The 19,649-nt window shown below is 38.9% G+C and overlaps 1 protein-coding gene across 17 annotated transcripts in view; it reads right to left on the bottom strand.

The window, feature by feature from the left end:
- Positions 1-410: 410 nt before the first annotated feature.
- The window catches only part of cadpsa (Ca2+-dependent activator protein for secretion a), a 229,556-nt gene continuing 210,317 nt past the window's right edge, over positions 411-19,649 (bottom strand). For all 17 annotated transcript variants that reach the window (XM_007895168.2, XM_007895169.2, XM_042339419.1 and 14 more), the window contains 2 exons: positions 4,273-4,377; positions 411-1,761 (listed from right to left, as the gene is read on the bottom strand). In XM_007895168.2, the coding sequence (XP_007893359.1) occupies positions 1,582-1,761; positions 4,273-4,377 (285 nt within the window). In that variant the 3' untranslated portion in view covers positions 411-1,581. The remainder of the gene's footprint in view (positions 1,762-4,272; positions 4,378-19,649) is intronic.

Genomic DNA, 19,649 nt, shown 5'->3' with positions numbered 1-19,649 from the left:
AACCAGCCTCTTAACTGTGAAGCTTACATAAAGTGTGTAATATGATGCAAAATACGACCTAAACAAAACAATGCCATTATTATGGTTTACTGAAGTTGTGACATAAAACAAGGGGGTGTTCATTTGAAGTAAAAATTCTTGTGAGCAATTTTAGTCACTATTTGCACAGAATGTACTGTGCTCACAACTGCAGTCACCACAAAGCAAGCTTTTGGACAACTGTAGATCACATCTTTAGTCACAAAACATTTTAAACCTAATTAACCAAAGCATTGAGGATATACATAATGGTAACTCATCTTTCAACCTATCTTTCTTTACCCTTCTTACCCAACCCCCTCCCACACATTTGATCAATTTGTTCTGATTTCTGAGGACACCAGAAATTAAAATATTGTATAAGGTCTCTGTGATGACACAGAATAGTATATTTTATAGTATGATCTAAAAAGCAGAGTGACTGATGTTTGTACAGTTAATTTACCATCCACATTTGTTCCATGTTACAGCTGTGGTCTATTATAAGGCCAAAGCAAGATGATCTGTTCCACCACCAGCTACTTCACACAGAAACTAACAGCTTTTGGAGAAAAGAGAGATCCCTTTGTCATGCAGCTAGTGCTCAAAATGCATTATACAGCATCATATGTACAAGAAACCAACTGTGAAACAAAATGTGCATCAGAACTGAACAGGCTGAACATAGAATTAAACATACAATTGAATTAAATCATTCAGATTCTCAAGACTATTCAACTGATGCATTTGCAAGGAAAATCATTCAATGGGGGAAAATATTTAAAAATGTAACATTCACTATTGTTCAAACTCAAAGGGTGGACAGAGATTGAATATATTTTAGGGGCAAGATTCAATAGGAATCATTCGAGAAACATCACAGATTTTTTTAAATAAAAAATAAAATGAAGCAAGTATCTTTAGCACTCTGAAAGGGAAACTCAGTTCAAACATACTTGGAATTGAAAATCCCCAATTGAATTCCCTCCTGCATGCCTCTTTCACTTACAGAAAAATGCATTCAAGAATGTAACATGAAATCTAACTTCATCAGCAGGTTAAGACACAAGAACACTAAAATGGAATGATATCAAACAGAAATATATCAGAGTTGGTAATGAAATACACTAATACGTGGGACAATTTTCTGTTTAAGCAGTTGGCAGCCAGTCAAGAAATATAAATAAAATTACCTAATTCACTCATCTCCACAAGATTTTACCATTGATATATACATATACAGTACATTGATGAAGCGCCAAATAGGTTCTGCATTTCACAGGAACACACCTAGTAATATTCCTACATATCTCACTTAACATTATCAAACAATGATTACTCCATATTGCTTATGAACATACAGAAATGAATTTAGAAATCAATGCTTCAATTGGGTGCTAAATTGTCACACAGCTAAAATTCCAATCTTACTGTTAACTGTTCTCTCATGTCTATTAAGAGCTGACAAATAAAATCCTATTGTGGCTAACTGAATAACAGAGTTGGTACATGCATTTTGTTACCAGGCTATGCCAAATTTCAGCCTCTAAATGTAACTGTTGTCTAATCGTCGTCTTCATCTTCTTCATCGCTGTCTTTCATTGTGATCCCTTGGAGGCCACCACCTTCAGACACTGATGCTGTGGCTTCCTCCAAGGTCAGCCTGTTCCGAACAGTGTCATAGGTCTTGCTGTTCAATGTCGAGTCCAGTACACCCTGAAGCCGGAAGTCTCTGTACGTTTTCTACAAGAGCCAAAAGACACAGGAACAGCTGTAAAAACGACATCCTAGGCTTAACAATGACTCAACCTTTGAAAAGAAATGCGATTGAGTCTTTTAGAGTGGCACAGGTACCTTGCCAGCTAATATTCCCTGTTTATTATTGTATAATCATCTAATATCCCCATTTATGCTGAGAAGCACAGGTTGGATTCAACCCAAAAAATCTGACATGTGTTTGCCACTATAAACTGTTTGAATTTGAATTCCAAATCGGCACTGACATAAAATGGGCCCACCTCAGGGCTGGATTTCATCATAGCCCATTCGGAAACGTGAATATTCATGACAGTAAAAGCTGGCAGCAAGCTCACCATCTTCCTGAACACAGGAAAGCATCAATGCATTTAAGACTTTCAGAAGCCAGGGCTGGAATCATACTGATTGATGCCTTTTAAATTAGATTGTGCTGTGTTTTTAGCAATAATGACAACTCAATCTGAAAAATAAAAGGCGGTAGCTGTGCAGGATAGATGGAGCGTAGGTTGGTAAGGGAATGAAGAAGTCAGAGTTGACAAAGAAGAGGTACAAACATTGTACATCTCCATTGCCAATGCAACAACTTCCTGATCTTGGCCATGCTGTCAGGGAAGAATGGGAGAGAGAAAAATTGGAAAGGTAAGATCGGTCTCAATTTTAGTAGGTAGCATAGCTAAGTGGACCTCTGACTGGATTGAATCCTCTTAAGCCTTGTGATGGGTTTCCGCATTGGTCAGACAGATTTGGTTGACAGAAAAAACAAATTGCTCTAGCACACCTCCTAGCTGCTGACTTTAACTGAACAGTGGGAGGGAGTATCTGACTGGAGAATTGGTGAAGAGAAAATGAAATAAAATTGGTAAAATAATAATGATCTTTGCATTTGATATAGCACATTATCACGTCTTTGAGATGTCTCAAAGCACTTCACAGGATATACTGTAAAGTGAATTGACTGTATTTTGTGGACAAAAAGTAGTAGGTTGGCATAGTCAGCAGGATGATTAAATATCCTGGCTAGGGCAGACTTTTAGTGTAAAACTAATTAAAACTATTTCGCCCACAAAATATACAGTCAAATCACTTTACAGTATATTTTGTGCAGCACTTTGAGATGTCTCGAAGACGCGACAAAGTGCTGTATCAAATGTAAGCATTATTATTATATGTATTATATAATAATGCATTATAAACTTCTGGATTGTTGATGTATGGGTTTTATGGATTTCACGAATGAAGCCAATTGATGTTTTGAATATTAAATAGGCTAACAGCCAAAAAGATTTGACACTGAGCAGCCTTGGACTTTCTTTTCTCCTCCAGTAACTTTTTATTTATTCTTTCACACTCCTGCTTCCTCTTTCAGCTTGGAAGGAGAGGCAGTTTCAGTCACATGCTGTGCCGCGGCTGCCATCAATGCTGCTTTGTGTGGTTCAGGCCCCGCTGGGCTTTTCCAAGCACAGTGCAGTGTTCATCTGGCAGCCCGGCTGAGAGCTAGTGAAATTCACCCAATGAGCACAGGGACACTTGAATGCCAGTAAGAGCTGCCTTTGAACTCAAGGCTCTCCAGTTTGGCGTCCAGGACTCGTCCACTGGAGCTTGTGGGCCCCATCGGGGGAAACCTCTATAGAAACTTTATGTAATGTGAGTTCTGCAAGGGAAACAGTCCTGGAAACATGCTACATGTGGCTACAATAGATTCAGAACATTTTAATTATATATTCTCAATTCAACAACATTTGCCTTCTTTGGAACACTTGGTTAGTCAGCATAGAAACCTTCATTTAGTTTTCATAACACTTCTCTGTTAGTCAACTGCAACAATGTTTTACCTAATCTTTCTTTCCTTTTGTCCTCTGCTTCCTTTGAAATGACACTTCCTGCTAGTTAGCTAACCTTCCCCCCACCCCACACACTCACACACAGAACACATTACCACACAGTGTATTTCATTTGACTATCCTTTTACTTAGAAATGCTTCAATTGAAAAATAACTCCCACTGACTACACAAACATTTGCATTATCTGTGCAACACACCAGCCTTTACACCAGCCTGTTGTAACAGGGGAAAGAAATATTGTCTAAAAATCACAGCCATTTATTTATTTAAAATAATGCGCCCTCATTGAATATGATGCACTTTTGATGTAAATGTGAAAAGCATTGTAGCGAGAGCTAGAACCTGAAAACTATTTGTAGCAGAATTACAGGAAGATAGACAGTTGGGTTACTGAGAGTCCCAGAGGTTTGGCTAAATGAGATATGCTTCACAAGTGGTTTCCTCTCTTATAACATCATATTCCTCTGTCATATTTTATGTAATCTACTTTTTCTTTCACTGTACCGTTTTTTTTCAGGGAATGCAGGATGTGAATAAATTCTGACACCCCACAATCCTGATGCCCAAGAATCACAACCCCAAACCTCTGCCCTCTTGTCCTGCTGCCTCAGTTTATGTCCAGAAAATGGCCACGCTTAAAAGTGTTTTTCTCACCTTAACAAGCCTGATGAGGATTTTCAGCTGGTAAATGTGAAGCTGCAGGTCCATCCGATCAGTCAGCCAGGTGCAGATAACATTCAAGGAGCTTGTGTACCATTGCTGAGAAGAAAACATAAGACAACACTCTCCAGCATGAGGATCACAGTAGGCCAGATATTATTGAAACTCTACAATATGTTCACGAATGGTCAGCAGAACAGTCAGATTCATCCCAGCAAAGAGGCCCTGCTCGCTAAAAATCAAGCTCTGCAATAGAAACTCAGACAATCTTTGGCAAAATTCCTCGAACACTTACACAAACTTTTCATATCTGCAACTGCAGTTCTTACTCAGACACTTTCTTCCCATCAATAAGCTGCTGCAACACTTGGACTTCTTTGAGAGATAAAGATACATTTACAGATAGAAGCTTGTGCAAAGCTGTGGGGCACTCACTCCGACTTAAAGCGATTTATTTTCATATCTGTCTGTAAAAATGTTGAAAACAATATAATTGTGGAGGATTTCATCTCCCCCACCACACACACATGAAGCGTATTGCAGCTACAAGCTTACATCTCAGCCAGATATCAACGAGAATTGTGTTAAAATTACTGGGCACCCAAGAAAGCACGTCCAATGATATAACTGCAGGCCATGGGTGGTATTCATGATCAAACCCAAGGGAAAGGTTTTACAGTATTACCACAGTTGTGAGGGGTGAGCAGTTACAGCAGAGTTTTCTGCTTGACAGCACTGCTATTTGACATGGTGATTTACATTTTGGTGCACACACATAGCTTTCCCTGGTAGCTAAAGTGGCCACTTTCACAACAATTAAAAAACAACATATCTCAAGTGACATGAATATGAACATCAATTTATTATGATGTGGGGTGCAGTTTCAGTACAATTGCCCTTTGTTTGAGGTGTGATGTGCCCTCCAGTTGAACACCAATTTTGAACATAGGATCAGTAGTGATTGAGACATGGCATTTTGGTCATTCAAACAGCATACTGCTGTTACCAACTGGAAAGCCGGTCTATAAATGCAATTTGTTGGTGTTGCTATAGTACAGTACATTCACTCTACCCTCACAGCAGGTTCTTTTCAATTGCATGCATTTCACCATACCTGTCAGTGTAACTGTTCAGCACATATCATTTATAACTTCAGTTTTCATCTTCATATACATATAGGTCTCGACAGCAGCAGCTTTTTTTTTATCTTGAACATAAAATGCTAGCGATACTGCAGCGGACCAATGCGCATCTTAAAGAACGAGACAAGATTAATGTTTCAGGTAGGACAATTCATCAGAATACTCATTCTATACCTGGGTGTTTTTCTTCTGCAGTTTCTTCTGCCTTTCCTGGTTGCCCCTCTAAGTTGATGTATGTGCACCATTTGGAGCCAATACTCCATTATGCGCCTGCTGGGATTTGCAGGTCCTTGTATGAAAACCAATGGTCCCGAGTTTGCCATTCAGCCACTTTGACTCTGAACTCCACACTCCGCAGCTTTGTTCTCACACTTTTTGGGATTTTAGAAGTTTCAAGTGTCTCATTAGCTGCCCTCAGAGGTGTGAAATACTGATTATTGCTGCTCATCCTCATAGCCTAATCCCTTTGTGAAAGCGCTAATCAAACTGCATTTCTCAAAAACAGTATTTAGGAATGATGGATGCTTGTTCGATTTGGTTAGGGTTTCATTAATAATTTGATGGGCAGGATTTTCTCTTTTTTTTCCAAAAATGTTGGGGAAGGGGCAGTTTACAAAAGCGAGGCTCTATTACACAAAGCAACACAAACCCTTTGCTCTAAGTGCTTCAAATGAACTACTTCGAATTTCCGGACTACACCAAATGCTCCAACATTTTCAGTGATAAAATACTGTGCTTCCAAATACTTGTTCGCCCATCAAAAGATTACACTGTAAACCTGTTCATAACATGCTAAGACATGCTCTAATCTTCACATAAGCAATAACATAAATAAAACAAATAAGTCGTCTAGGCAGTTTCATATTTAAATATTTTTCTTAACACTACCCAGTCAGTTGTAATGAATAAATATACATAGCACAAAAAAACTAACAAGTATTTGCTGTGCTTTTTAGTCTATATGTAGTAAATGATGGAACAAAGAACTAAACAGAATTTCAAAAACCAGGCAGTTTTCCAGAAATTAAAAGGATACAGAGTTATTAGGTGATCAGGTGGGTGGATTGAAAGCAATCTTTTGGGAAGTTGTATTGATAGATGACATTTCACAATAGTCTACTCCTACCTGAAATTGCTAATGTGCAACTTATTTGGGGCAGTGTTTTTACCCATCAGGCCCATTGGAGAAAGCCTGGATGAAAATGGTTAACTAAATGTTATAACTGTCAGTAATGCCATACTGATCTCTGAATATGTTAAATAATACTTGATTTGAATAAATCTGCAAGCAGCATACTGATTATGGCATTCATTTGTGAAAATAAGGATAAGGAAGCATTGGGTTCCTGTGTTCTCAGGGAGTTGGTGTCATTACACTTACACGGGAACATCTGCAACCTTGTTCTACAGCCAGATTTGAAAGGCTGTCTGACCTCCTGCTTCAACCTCCCTGCTCTCTGCCATGAACCTTGAGTTCACACTCATATTTTGCATGTTACAGGAAGCCGCAATTCACTCCAGGGGTGCTGCAAACAGAATGCATCAAACCAGATGCAGTACCACAGCTTAATGCACCTGAAGGAGTTGTGTTTCCCATTCAGAACATAAATTCTAGTGGCTTAAGGTCACTGCAGCTTTTGTATAGTCTAAAACAAAAACAGGAATTCTAGTAGGGCTGAATTCTTAGCAGGGAAGCGGAGGGATTACAAGCAACCTGTGACTCTGCCTCTTTCTGCCTTTGCTAGTAATTTTGTGTGTGTGTGTGAGTGCTACAGAACAGATTGGGGCCGGTATAAAGGCCTTGTGACTGTGCAAGAGCACCCTGCTGAGTCCCAGCTGTGCTTGCAATTAGCAGGAGGCATGAAATGATTGTTATTGTGGTGACTGACAGCAATGTGAAGTGACAAGTTTTATGGGGAAGGCTGCTGCAGAGTAGAACTTCTGCAATTTTTGTAAACTATTAATATGAGGGTGAAAAAATGCAATTGAGTCCATGGTACCGTTTTGTGAGTCATGTAATTCTGTCACGTAAATGCTTATGTTTATCTATTTTTCCCTGTTCGTGGATGGAGGTGAGGGGAGGGGAGGTTTTCCTGAGTTGAGGCTTTTCACTACACTATTCAGCAGCAAATCTGGCCGTTTGCCTCAAATTAGCAAGAGGCCTGTAGTTAAAGGATGGAGATTAGGCCTAGAAAATGACACAGCAGGTGCCTGTAGGGTGGATTTGGGGGTTGAGAAGTCTTTAAATCTGACTACATCACACTATATACTTCCGACAAAAGGACATAGTAATCCTACCTGCTTGCTTTAACCACTGTTGTTTGTCTATTATTATGTGCTTTATTGCTCATGAGAGGAAAACTATTGGCAATACTACTCAATTACCATAGAAACCCACACCAGTGACCCCTCATTTCAGAACCTTCTATCCAACTGAAGGCAATCCAAGCAGTTGAAATCTACTTAGAATTGTGATAAATAATGCACTAGGGAAATCCAGGGCCAGTCTGGCTTCTTCTCACCCAGACCATAGCCTTGCATGGGAAAACTGAATGGGCATCTTGAGATAATCTCTGAATCCAAGGTGTCAGAGAAATGCTAAAGGATTCAAACTGCTGTAATTGCCTCATTGACACAATGTGAGCAGCAGGGAGACTACACAATTTGAAAAAAGGGGTTACAAATAAAATTTGTCAGAAAGACACGCATAATACAAACTTTTAAAATGTGAACCTTTTGATGGCTGGCTGCTACTGAAGACCAGCTCAACTGCTGCGCAATCAAAGCCGAGCTCTTGCTGAAGTTTTCTAAAAGGCTGTCCTTGTGTACACAATACCTTATCTAAAATAAATGATACACATCACACATAAGTGCTTGTCTGCCCCTGAATGTCTCCTAACAAAACAGGCGCGTTTGATGCCTTTGCAACTGCACAACGTATATCACAATTTTATGTTACTATGGAACGGCAGTCCACAAAAAGCAAACTTTCTGGGAGTTTGTGTTTATTTATGACCAACTTCAGTGTAATATCTCAAAGGCACCTGAAAGGAAAATTTTTTCTCTCCACAAATCTGTGGGTTGTAGGCAGTTACGCTTTGCAATTTTTGTCTATTTTCATGGTTTTCACACACTGCTGCACAACACTAATCAGGCCCCCTTTATAAGTGCCATTGTGAACAGTAATTGGAGTTCAATGCAGTTTTTTTGTAATGGTTTATAAAGATGCAAAATATGCATCTTTTAAAACAGAAAGACCCAATCCCCCACCCCATCCCTCCCCTTCAACGCTTCTGATAATTGCCTTTCAGGCATATAACATTCAAGAGCTTCATTAGAATTGTAATACCTAAATGCTTTATTTTGGGTTAACATGCTACATGTAATTTATTTGTGCAGATTAATATGCTGCATATTAATAAGTCTGTAGCAGTTCTGACACAAGAAATGGCATGAAATATGACCCTAACAATTTAATACAACTGTAAAATTGTAAAACTTTAAATGTGCGCATCTGAATTTTTTTTCTGTCTCCTCCCTGATCCTCGTGCTGTGCAAAATCTCAGGCCCTCTATTTTCCAGGAAAGGTTAGAATGAAAGTACAGTATACAGTGCTACCCAATACATGTTAAAAATAAACCACAACAATGCTACTGAAACTGCACCTGGTTCTAGACTTAGGATTTTATTTTCTTAGCATGTAAAAGTGTGTCAATTTCAGACAATTCGTACATTTCAGATTTCATTTTCAAGCTGTTTTTTGTTAGTTTTTGAAAGAACCTCCAAATGGCTTTATGATTTAGACTGAATTTAAGAACTGTCATAAGAATGGTCACAAAATTTGCACACACAAATGAAAATGTCTTCAGGCAAGATCCAGGTGGAATTTCTCCTCCAAGGTTTTTACAAACTGGGTAGACATAAATACTTAGCCTTTCAACCGTTATAGTGTATTGTGTACAAGTGTATTACCGCACAAATTGCTCTTCTTTATGCATTTTAGCACAAGATATTCATGATTTAGGATATATTTTGCTTTGATGCATGTCTAATCATTCATATCCATGAAAATGTATTTTTAAAATAAAGTATATCAAATGCAAGGATTACTGTTATTAATTTGAGCAACATTTGAACATTTGAAAGAAAGGTACTGCAATGTGTATTTAAGATGCATGAGTTAAAGGCCAACTCAAAACTAACAGAAGTAACAACTAATCACCTTATCACTTTTGCCGAAAAAGTAGAAAAGTTTTGCCCAAACTCAGTTCAGGAGCATCAATGAAACATGTGTGGTGTCAGCCTCCAGACCAAGAGAAATTAAATAAGCGATCTAGTACTCGAGATTCACACTGTGCATCTTAATAGAAGAAACCTCCTAAGTTGAATAGCTTGCCTTTTGGGACCAATTTGTCTCTTTTCACTCTTTATTTTTCCCTTTATACTGACAGATGTACAAAGACGGAACCGCACTGTGCAGCTCATCTACATGTACCCGCAGCAGCTGTCACTTTTGTCGAACAAGTTAATCAAACAAATGCCACCATATCCTGCTTTATACAGGCAAAAACCACACTATAGGGATACACACTGTATACAGAACTTCATTTCTGAACTAAGCCCTCGCTTTTTTTAATAAATCATTGCCAGAAAAATCTTTTTCTCCTCCTAGCAGGTGTCACTAAACAAATACATATTTGTTTATTGTTGAGTTTTTACGACAGTCTTGTTAATTACAGTAAATCATGTAACATGGTTTAATTATTAAGATAACTGCACGCACTAACATTGGCTGATTTCTTTGAGATGAAACAATAGACCTCATTGAGAAGTCCAAGTTATTTTAATTCCATGTTTTGAATTCAGCTTTGCATGTTGACCGGGACATTGCTTGCTAATTTAAACAAAAACGTAATTTGCTCCAAACAAAACCTTCATTAAATGCTCATGCTGAATTCGCTAGAATGCTCTTTGTTAGTATCTCAACTACGTTACAAAGGATGTCACTCTATTTAACAGACCAAAATCAATCTTTGTTTGTATTGATTCTTTTTGACAAAACTGAAATTCATTGTTTTAGCAGATCTATTGTTGGCTTGCAAAATAGTTGCAAACATCTGTCAAGTTTTGGAAGAATGATACAAAATGATTTGCTAAAAATAATAATGCAATAATTTTTTTAAAAATTCAATATTTTGCAGTTAGGGTTTTGTACAGTTAAGGTAGTAAAATTGAGGGTAGGCGGAAAAGCCTGGCTATATTTTGATATATTTTCTAGGAGTGTGGGCATCAACAGCCATAATCAACAAAACTAAGTTATTATCCCTTTAAACACGCTTGATATGTAAGAGAAACAACGGATTCTGGAACTGTACAACTGATATTTGCTATTATAAGCTAGCTGATTGTATAGCACTGAATTGCTGTTAGTATCTATTATCAAACTGAATGCTGAAGACGCAGACATAGAGAGGAAGCAGTGACACAAACCCAGACCGGAGGGAGAGAGCGAGAGGCAAAAAAAAGAGAGATGTGCGGTTATGTCAAAATACTACAGGTTTTCGACAAAATTACAGTGGCAGAAGAAAATTTGAGGAAGCATAAACAGAGGTTTGGCATCAAGAGAAGGCGTTGTTCAATGCTCTGTTGGATGTCAGGCTTCAGCTAGTTCTCAGCATTTGTGGGAGTGAGATTGACAATAAGAAATTAAGAGACAGGCTGGGAAAATGCACACATAAAGAGGGGGTGGTAGTCCTGAGAGTAAGGCTGGAAGACACAGACATGGAGAAAAGGCTATCATAAGGAGATAGATCAGAGGGAGAGTTGTAAAAATGAAGGACAGAGTGAAAAGAATAGCAACGATGAACAGAACAAGTGGCAACGGAGAGTGTCTGGGAGAGACTGAAGGAATAAAGAGAAAACATATGATCTGTAGATTATTTAACAGGTAAGGTGTTTTGTTCCACTTATATTGTGCATTTGTGGCAGATATTTATATTTATATTATATTTAAACAGTATGCACCAAGTACACTCCATGAGTGAAAAAGATCCCATCACATGGAGTGACCACAGAACTTAATTTACTGTTGTTATTGTATATTTGGGGAGGGGGAGAGTGACAGCTGTTACTATTGAGCTTCAGGCAGCAGCTTCTGAGTTCCAGTCCGATATGCTCCAGTTATAATCCATGAATTTTTGTATTTGCATACCATTATTTTATGCAAACATACTGCATAGTTTCTATCGATTCGCAGTTTCAGTTCCAAATCAACACCAAAAGGGCAGAATTTAAGTTGATCCAGACCAATTGAGTGTTGGTGAACATGCTGCCAGGGCACACTAATGTGTACTCTCTCAAAGTGGGCTGGAAACTATGGAGACCACTGAGTCTATAACTAGCTTCACTCTCAACCTACTGCCAACAAGGCAAAGATCCCCTGCCATTCCCACTCAGCAATAATATGGTATATCTCACTGACATGGCATAGCACAGCACACCCGCACAAACCTAGACCAAGTGCCTGCCCGGAATCTGGAATTGTTTGCTCTGTTGGTGGTTGCTAGTGGAGAGCTGTTGTGTCAGGATCCCCGACAGCAATGGATCATACAGAAATTAGCCAATCTACTATATTTAGCTAGGTAGACTTTAAGCACCCTCAACCAAACTTATGATTTAAGATCACAATACTGAATATAAATCCCCCAAAAGGTGTGTCCTACTCAGCAATTGTAATAATAATGAATTAGCCAAAATAGTCTTTCCCATTTACAAGTTAAAGTACTTGTGTAATTGATATGCTATTCAGGTTACACTTTTGGTTTCCTCAGGTATTGGACGCACAATGCATCTGACATGCCTTCCACATACAAGCTGGCATTTTGTATGGCCACCAAGAGGAAGGTAACTCAGTTTAGCCAAGCTAGCTAGAGCCTTAACCTTCCCCACCCGCATTCTGCAGGATCATGGTGAGTTTCACATAGATTTGGGTTGCCACTACTGGAGATTCTGCACTCTTTCATGGCTGAAATGATCTTCAAGTGTTGGTATTGAGGCAGCACACTGCTATGTTCCAACAGGATCCCATCCTCACCTATATGGATTGCCAGCTTGGTCCCACAATCATATAGGTAGTTTCATTGAGCAAGGAAAGGACCACTGAATCTGGTGAACAAGATGCTGTACTACCTACAGCATCTATTGCATTTGTTCCCTTCAATCTCTGCACTATCCCAGCCCTATGTATAGAACAGCAACAACCAAGGCTTGGTCTGAACAGCCAAAGTAAAGATGGAGCGATTAGACTTCTATGAGGAGAGAATTAAATGTAGTAGAACAAGTACTCAATGTGTGCTTGTTACAACCAAAGCCATCATTTACGTGGTCACGTGTGTATTTGTTAATTAACATGGTTAGAACATTTAGAACAACAATAAACAGTGAAATTCAAACCAAGATGTCAACATCAATGAAGTAGAGATGAAGCCTTTCCTGGCAGCAGAGAAAATTAACAAGACTTTCTGAATATATAACAGGAGCGAATTAATATGCTGATTAATATAATTGAGCCGTACATCACAGTTTTTTCTCATAAATAGTGACTGTTGTACAGCAGACAATGGTTTATGTAAATAAGTTTGTAATTCAGACTATTTTGGGGCCAGTTCCTCTTTTTAGTATTCACTCCGTGCTTGTAGCATAAGTGGAAGACTAAGTAGTTCAAAGCGATACTCGCAATACAACACATGTTTATAATACATTACTGTTGGTTAATCAGAAAATCACTTGATTCCAGGGAAACTATATGAAAAATACATTACAAATAAAAGTATTCAAAAGGGCTCCTTCAGTGGTTCAGATGCTAAGACTGCCCAGGCTTATATTTTTGAAATATATTATGGAACACATTTTGGAAACTTTTCAACATTGAATTTACATATACTTGTGAAAACATACCTATAATCTTTGTAACGATAGCTATTACAGTACTAAGTAGTATTAGTGAGATGTATGAAAGCACAGAAAATTTGTCAGTTCAAAGCGTTTCTTGCGTAACATGTCGTCTTCTTGATTTTAATGAAGATATGCTATGTCAACCTGAAAGAGCTGAGCAAGTCAAGTGGTAAAATATGTTCAGTCTGTGCCTCCAAGTATGGCTATATTTTTGAGTCTTTCACTGATACACATAACTTATAAATAACAATACCTGTGCTTTACAACAATTATAATAACCATTATCCTTGCATTTGATATAGCGCCTTATCAGATCATTGAAACATCTCAAAGCGGATTTTACTGTAAAGTGTAGTGACTATGTGTTTGTAAGTGAAGACAATGACCATCCAGACATCTTATTTCTCATAAGATGCTAAAACAAATCTGGTTTTGCAAATTGCTTAAAATTACTGTTAAAATAATTCTGGCATATGTAATAGATACACATGCAGCATTAACAATCCCCTCCAACTTCCTTCTTGTAAAAACACAATATTTATAAGATATTGTAAGATATTTATTGATGGTCCAGTATCCTTTATTGCCGCACTTATCCTGCCAACTGTTCTAAATGTGTCTGTGATTCATGAATACTTACAACAAGATTACATTTGTATAGTATGGAGTTAAGGCCAGATGAAAAGATATTTAACTAAACGTAAGAAATCTGTGCTGTGCTGGTGGCAAATATGTCATTTACTGCTTGGATAAGGTTGATTCACCCATTGATTCAGGTCACATTTATCATTTTAAGACCTACCAATCTGTTATGGTGTAAAGAAATGCAGTGGAAAATGCAGCTTAAAAATACAGTACTTTCCTCCAAACATATCCACAAAAACAGCATTAAGTCAGTGAAAAATGAGTAATGTACCTCAGGTCAAACAGGATATCAGTTGTCCTATGTAGAATTTAACAAAATAACATTACATTCTTAACCTTACTTTCCAAACTTCTATGTTTAACAACCTATATTTATAAAGAGGCTTCCAGGAAGGCTGCATTGATATAAGGTACATCTGATATCCTGCTAAGCAATCCGACTGAAAAAATACAAATACTAAATTTTACAGTTTATACCAGATCATGTAGCTGGTCAACAAAATTATATGGAACTTCTAAGCAGGGTGCAATCTGAGTTTAAGCAATGTTTTAAAGGAGCAATCTCTCAAACAGAAAGGGATTAATCCTCTCAAACTACCCAGTGGGATTGAAATTTGCATTTTAGCCAAAGGCAAATAAAAGTTTTTTCTTTGTCAATTTCCTTCCATGCCCTCCTCTCTTCAAGGCTTTTTGACTTCCTTTCTCTTTTAATGGATTAAGTTCCACAAGTGTCGTTCAGCCAGTTTATATTCTTCATTGTATGATTCTAGTTCAGATTATACTGATTTCATCATTATTATTATTATTAGCAAATAAATCATGTGGTGCAACATTTTGCTTTGCAAAAAATGAAAATAATTAATTCTTTATGTCTTTTTAAAACCATGCAGCTATAAAACTGGTTTCATCTTGTGGATTAAGTGTTAAAAATCTGAATCAGCAAGCTGGCACTTCTGTCATTTGGACATATGCACAATATCTCAGCCTAAAGGACATGACCAGTTCACCAGTATTAAAGCCATTATTATTGAATGACAAAATCTTTACTGGTTACTAAAGTAACTGAACAAATCTGAGAACTGCTAGGGTCAAGACATATGCAGAAACCAAATCGATGACCATCCAATTCTCCAAAGGAAGATTAAACATATAATTGACCTATCTAATCCATATATCATCTCCAGTCAACTTTTAGAATCTGTCTGTTTCAAATTGGCACCTTGCCCATAAGAAAACTATCTTACAGATCATAGCAGTGTACCTGATGAAAGCTGAAGGGATGGCTTTTGATCTGTAATCAAAGAGGCTGCTAGATTTAAGCAGATGAGCTACAGCTAAGCACAGCTGTTTAATTCCTTATCTCTACACAGGCTGTTCTTCCATGACTACATGAAGCAAAAATAAATTATTTTTTGTATTACCATGACAACCTTAAAAGCTTCACTATATGATCTGACCCATTAAAATTACTCTTTCATGGTGCCTCACCTAATTGTTTCTGATAAACGCCAGCTTTAATAACAAACTTGCATTTATATAGCACCCTTCACTTAGGATAACGTGAAGTGTTTTACAGTAATAGGGTCAGATACAGAGCAAAGGAGACGTGGGAATGGGAGGTGACCAAAGGCGTTTTTATTGTGACCGTCTTACTTCAATTTTTTTTACCTCTTTGCATAATTAAGGACAAACAATGGTTCTTGTTTTCACTGAACCTGAGCTCTAAAATACGACATTCGCAAGAAATATCTAAATAGCAACTCAAGAATTGGACACAGCGATTCCTGCTGGTAATCGGATTTGCATCATGCATCCCACGTGAACTCCGATCCTGAAGAAAATCATGTCTAAGCAGAGTTCCCATGATTCAGATTCATACATGACTGCTGATATGTCCCATGGCTGCTCCAGTAATATCCTAAATGAATATTTTCCTATTCATTATTTGCCTTGTGCTACACTCCCTCGATCCTGTTTAACTTACAACCTTTTGCTAACACCTAGGTGTTTAATCATAGTAACATTTTAACTGACTTTACAATGGAAGGGCTGCCTAGTTCAAAATTAATACCAGTAAACACTGAATGGGTATCGCTCCTTTGGTGTGACGTTATTCCACAGCTGAATTGCAGCTACATTGCAGGTCTAAGATTTGCGGCTAGGACACTGATATGCAGAGAATTAGGGACCTATCTTCTTTGGTTTTCATCTCCACATTTCTGAGATATTTGTTCCATAGTGAAGGCTCCTCACGATACCTTTCTGACTTGATGCTCTAAGTGTTAAAGACAAAACTGCATTGCCAAATCCAGACCCATTGAAGGACAAACCATCAAGGCTTTTCTGCTTGATAAATGGATGGGCCTAGCTCCAAGTGTAAGCTTTGTACTTGTAGTGAATCATTTGATATTGAATACAGTAATGAAGTGGCTATTCGTCTAGTACAGTATCCCTTGGGGAAACCCTGGTCACATTTTGCCTGCTAACAAGTGACGTTGAGAGAATGCACTCACTGGCTATCTCCTTATTTGTTTCACGCTTGCAATTTTAAAGCAGCTGTTTGGAATCTGTGTTGAGTTTTTTCTTCTCAAGGTTAAAATACTCCGACCTATTTACATTGGTATAGTGGAACCTCAATTCTACGTTGGTCCTGTGAGGGTTAGAAAAGGAAGATGGAATTAATGATCTCCTGAGGCTGAGCAAACTCAAACCTTGAGCCACAGCTTTAGCACAGCCAAAGGACAACACTGTCAGGAGGGTTCCCCATTATAGTCTATAAAACTGAGCCTTCAAGCTGAGGCCTGTGCCATCAGAATGACTGTCTTCCAAGACAGTTAACTATAGGTCACAGCTAACCATGGGCTCAAAAGCTGAATACATGAGCTTGCGGTTCAGCTTCCCTAGGGAACAAAGGCTTTATGAGGAGCATTGATGTTTCAGACTCCTATGATAGCTGAGGATGAAACCCTACTGTGATTCCTTGCCCAGAGGCAATAACAAGTTGAACTAACTGTGGTATGCACACTGACAGAACTGGGCTTGAATCCAGATTCTACCAAGCTCCCCAGATAGTTTACAGTCACAAGGATATTATGAGAGCCTGTTGTGACCTTGGAAACAGAGGGCAAAGCTTTTTCTTACTATTGTTAAAAAAATGCTTGTTAAATATTTACTTGCACTTATTGCTGTTTATCTCTTTCTTGCAAGTCCTGCCCTTTTAACCTTTATTACACAACAGCTTGGTGCTGAGTGATTTTGATGCCAACCTCTCCTTTCCATCTGGGAAGGAAGATCTCTCCTCCCAGGAAGGTGAAATCAGTTGTCTCTCCGATCTGAAGAGCGGGTCTGAGAATCCTGAACTGGTATCTTGCTGCTCTTGATCCCGTTGTGCTGAGTTAGCTGTTCTCAGCCAGGGTAGCAGCTGGGGTGCTACAGATGGCAGGAGAAATCGGAGAGGAAAAAGTCAACCACAACCATGCTCCTGAACAACCATGCTCCATTACAGTGGCCCCTCAAGTGGCTGTGGGCGGATACAGGATGTGGACAGGATCAGGTTCAACTATGATATCCCACTCCCATGATCAAATATCTTGCTTGCACTCACTGTTTAAGCCCATAAATATCTTGACAATATAGATTTTGGGGGAAAAAAACGAAATATATTTTAAATTGCAAATGAGTAAGTTAAATGTACAACCAAAATAATAATTATTTTCATATTTCTAGGTTGGAAGAGTTTCAGCTTCTCTTTGATTGTGAATGGTTCTCCCTGCAGCCCAGCGGGATGCTGTCATGTCCTGAGATAACTCCCTCCCTCCCCGGCCACTCTGGGAGAAGCAGAAATACAGCCATTACCAAAAGGTGGGTTTCAAAACAAGCCAGAGCCAAAAAACTGTTTTGACTTTTCTCCTAAATCTGAATCTCTTTGCCCATTGAACCATACACCATTAAAAAAAGAACTTGACACCATTAAAAAAAATTACACAATTAAAACGCACTAAATACCCCCCAAAAAAACTGCCCACCAAAGCTGGATATTTTCTCACAAATTAGATGTTTGACTAATTGACTCTAAATGTACTGAAATGATGGTCTGGTCATGTGTTCATTCCACCCACTTTGAACTGGTGAGTTTGGAGTCGCGTTACATTAACTGTTGTAAATGCCTGCATATTCTACAATATAGAAGTGAACTAACAGCCTTGGAGCTGTTTGTGCATGTCAACAAAAGTAGTTATCCACTCTCCACAGATTACCTGCAATTGCAATTACATGCAGAGACTATGCTGGAGGAGAGGGAAGGAAACCATCGTCATGGTCAAAGAGGAACGTTTTCAGGAGGCTTTTAAAGATAAAGAGAAGGTGAGGTGGAATAGAGTGTAAAATATCAAGAAATATCAGTATCAGGAAATAACAGTACAGGGTTAAACAGATCCTTTTCTTATTCTCTACATCCTAATTATGTTCTACAAATGACGCACAAATTCTGCCAATTGCCCAAAGTGATAGAAGAGCAGAACTGTGGCACGTTTTGATATGTGCAAGTGTTGAAAGGCAGGTACAGTGAAACACAGTCCAGTGATATGTAAACTTGCAGCATAAACACAAGCAACCCTTGTGGAACAAATCTACATACTGTTAAGTATGTAGAATATACTGCAAAGTGAATTGTGTAATGGTGGGCGACTCGTGACAGCCAATTGCACACAGCAGTATCCCACAAACAGTCATGGATTGAGTGACCAAATTATTATTTTTTCTTTTTTTCTTGTGGGATTATTATCAGGCTTGTGGAGTAAGGAAACTTGCCCAAGGTTTCGCCCTGGCGGGAATCTACAAAGCGCTCTGAGACGCCACCCGCTGTAGAGGGGGCTATATAAGTGCAAGTTGTTGTTGCTCTAAAATAATACTCTTTGCAATTGATGTATCTTTGTTAACATTGAAACATCTCAAACGCATCATAGTACAATAGGCATACTCTGAAACATTGGGTTCTGATACGTTACCCAGTGAATAAAATAAGGAAGCAAGCAAGTAAACTGTGTGACTGGGCTTTTGAAGGTGAGCTATATGCCAGCTCTAGATTTCTTGCATAAGAAAACCTAAGGTAAGCTACCGATTCAAAGAACAACAACAACAAAATTACATTTATAGAGCGCCTTTCACGTCTGGAGGACATCCCAAAGCGCTGAACAGTCAGGTGTTGGGGCCCGAGCATGGGAGAGAGGTGTTGCAGGTGAGGGAAGGCAGAGAGGTGGGAGGGAGACCAAAGGCACGGTCGAAGAGAAGGCTCTTGAGACCGGCCTTGAAGGATGCAAGGGAGGAAGCGAGGCAAAGGGACCGTGGGTTGGAGTTCCAGAATGTGGGGGCAGAGAGGCTGAAAGTCCAGCCACCGATGGTAGGGTGGGACAGGCGGGAGACATGGAGCAAGCTGGAGCCTGATGAGTAGAGAGCGCGGGCAGGTTGGTAGGGGGTCAGCAGGTCGGAGAGGTAGGACGGGGCAAGGCCATGGATGGCCTTAAAGGGTTAAACAGGTTAAACAGGTGAGGACGAGGATCTTGAACTCGATCCTCCTGGGAATGGGGAGCCAGTAGAGTCGGGGGAGGGTGGGAGTGATGGGGCCGCGGAGCC

Source organism: Callorhinchus milii, unplaced genomic scaffold, assembly GCF_018977255.1.
Source record: "Callorhinchus milii isolate IMCB2004 unplaced genomic scaffold, IMCB_Cmil_1.0 Scaffold12, whole genome shotgun sequence".
NCBI classification, from domain to species: Eukaryota; Metazoa; Chordata; class Chondrichthyes; order Chimaeriformes; family Callorhinchidae; genus Callorhinchus; species Callorhinchus milii.
Note: the sequence above shows the minus strand (reverse complement) of the source record. Positions and strands in the feature narration are given on the sequence as shown.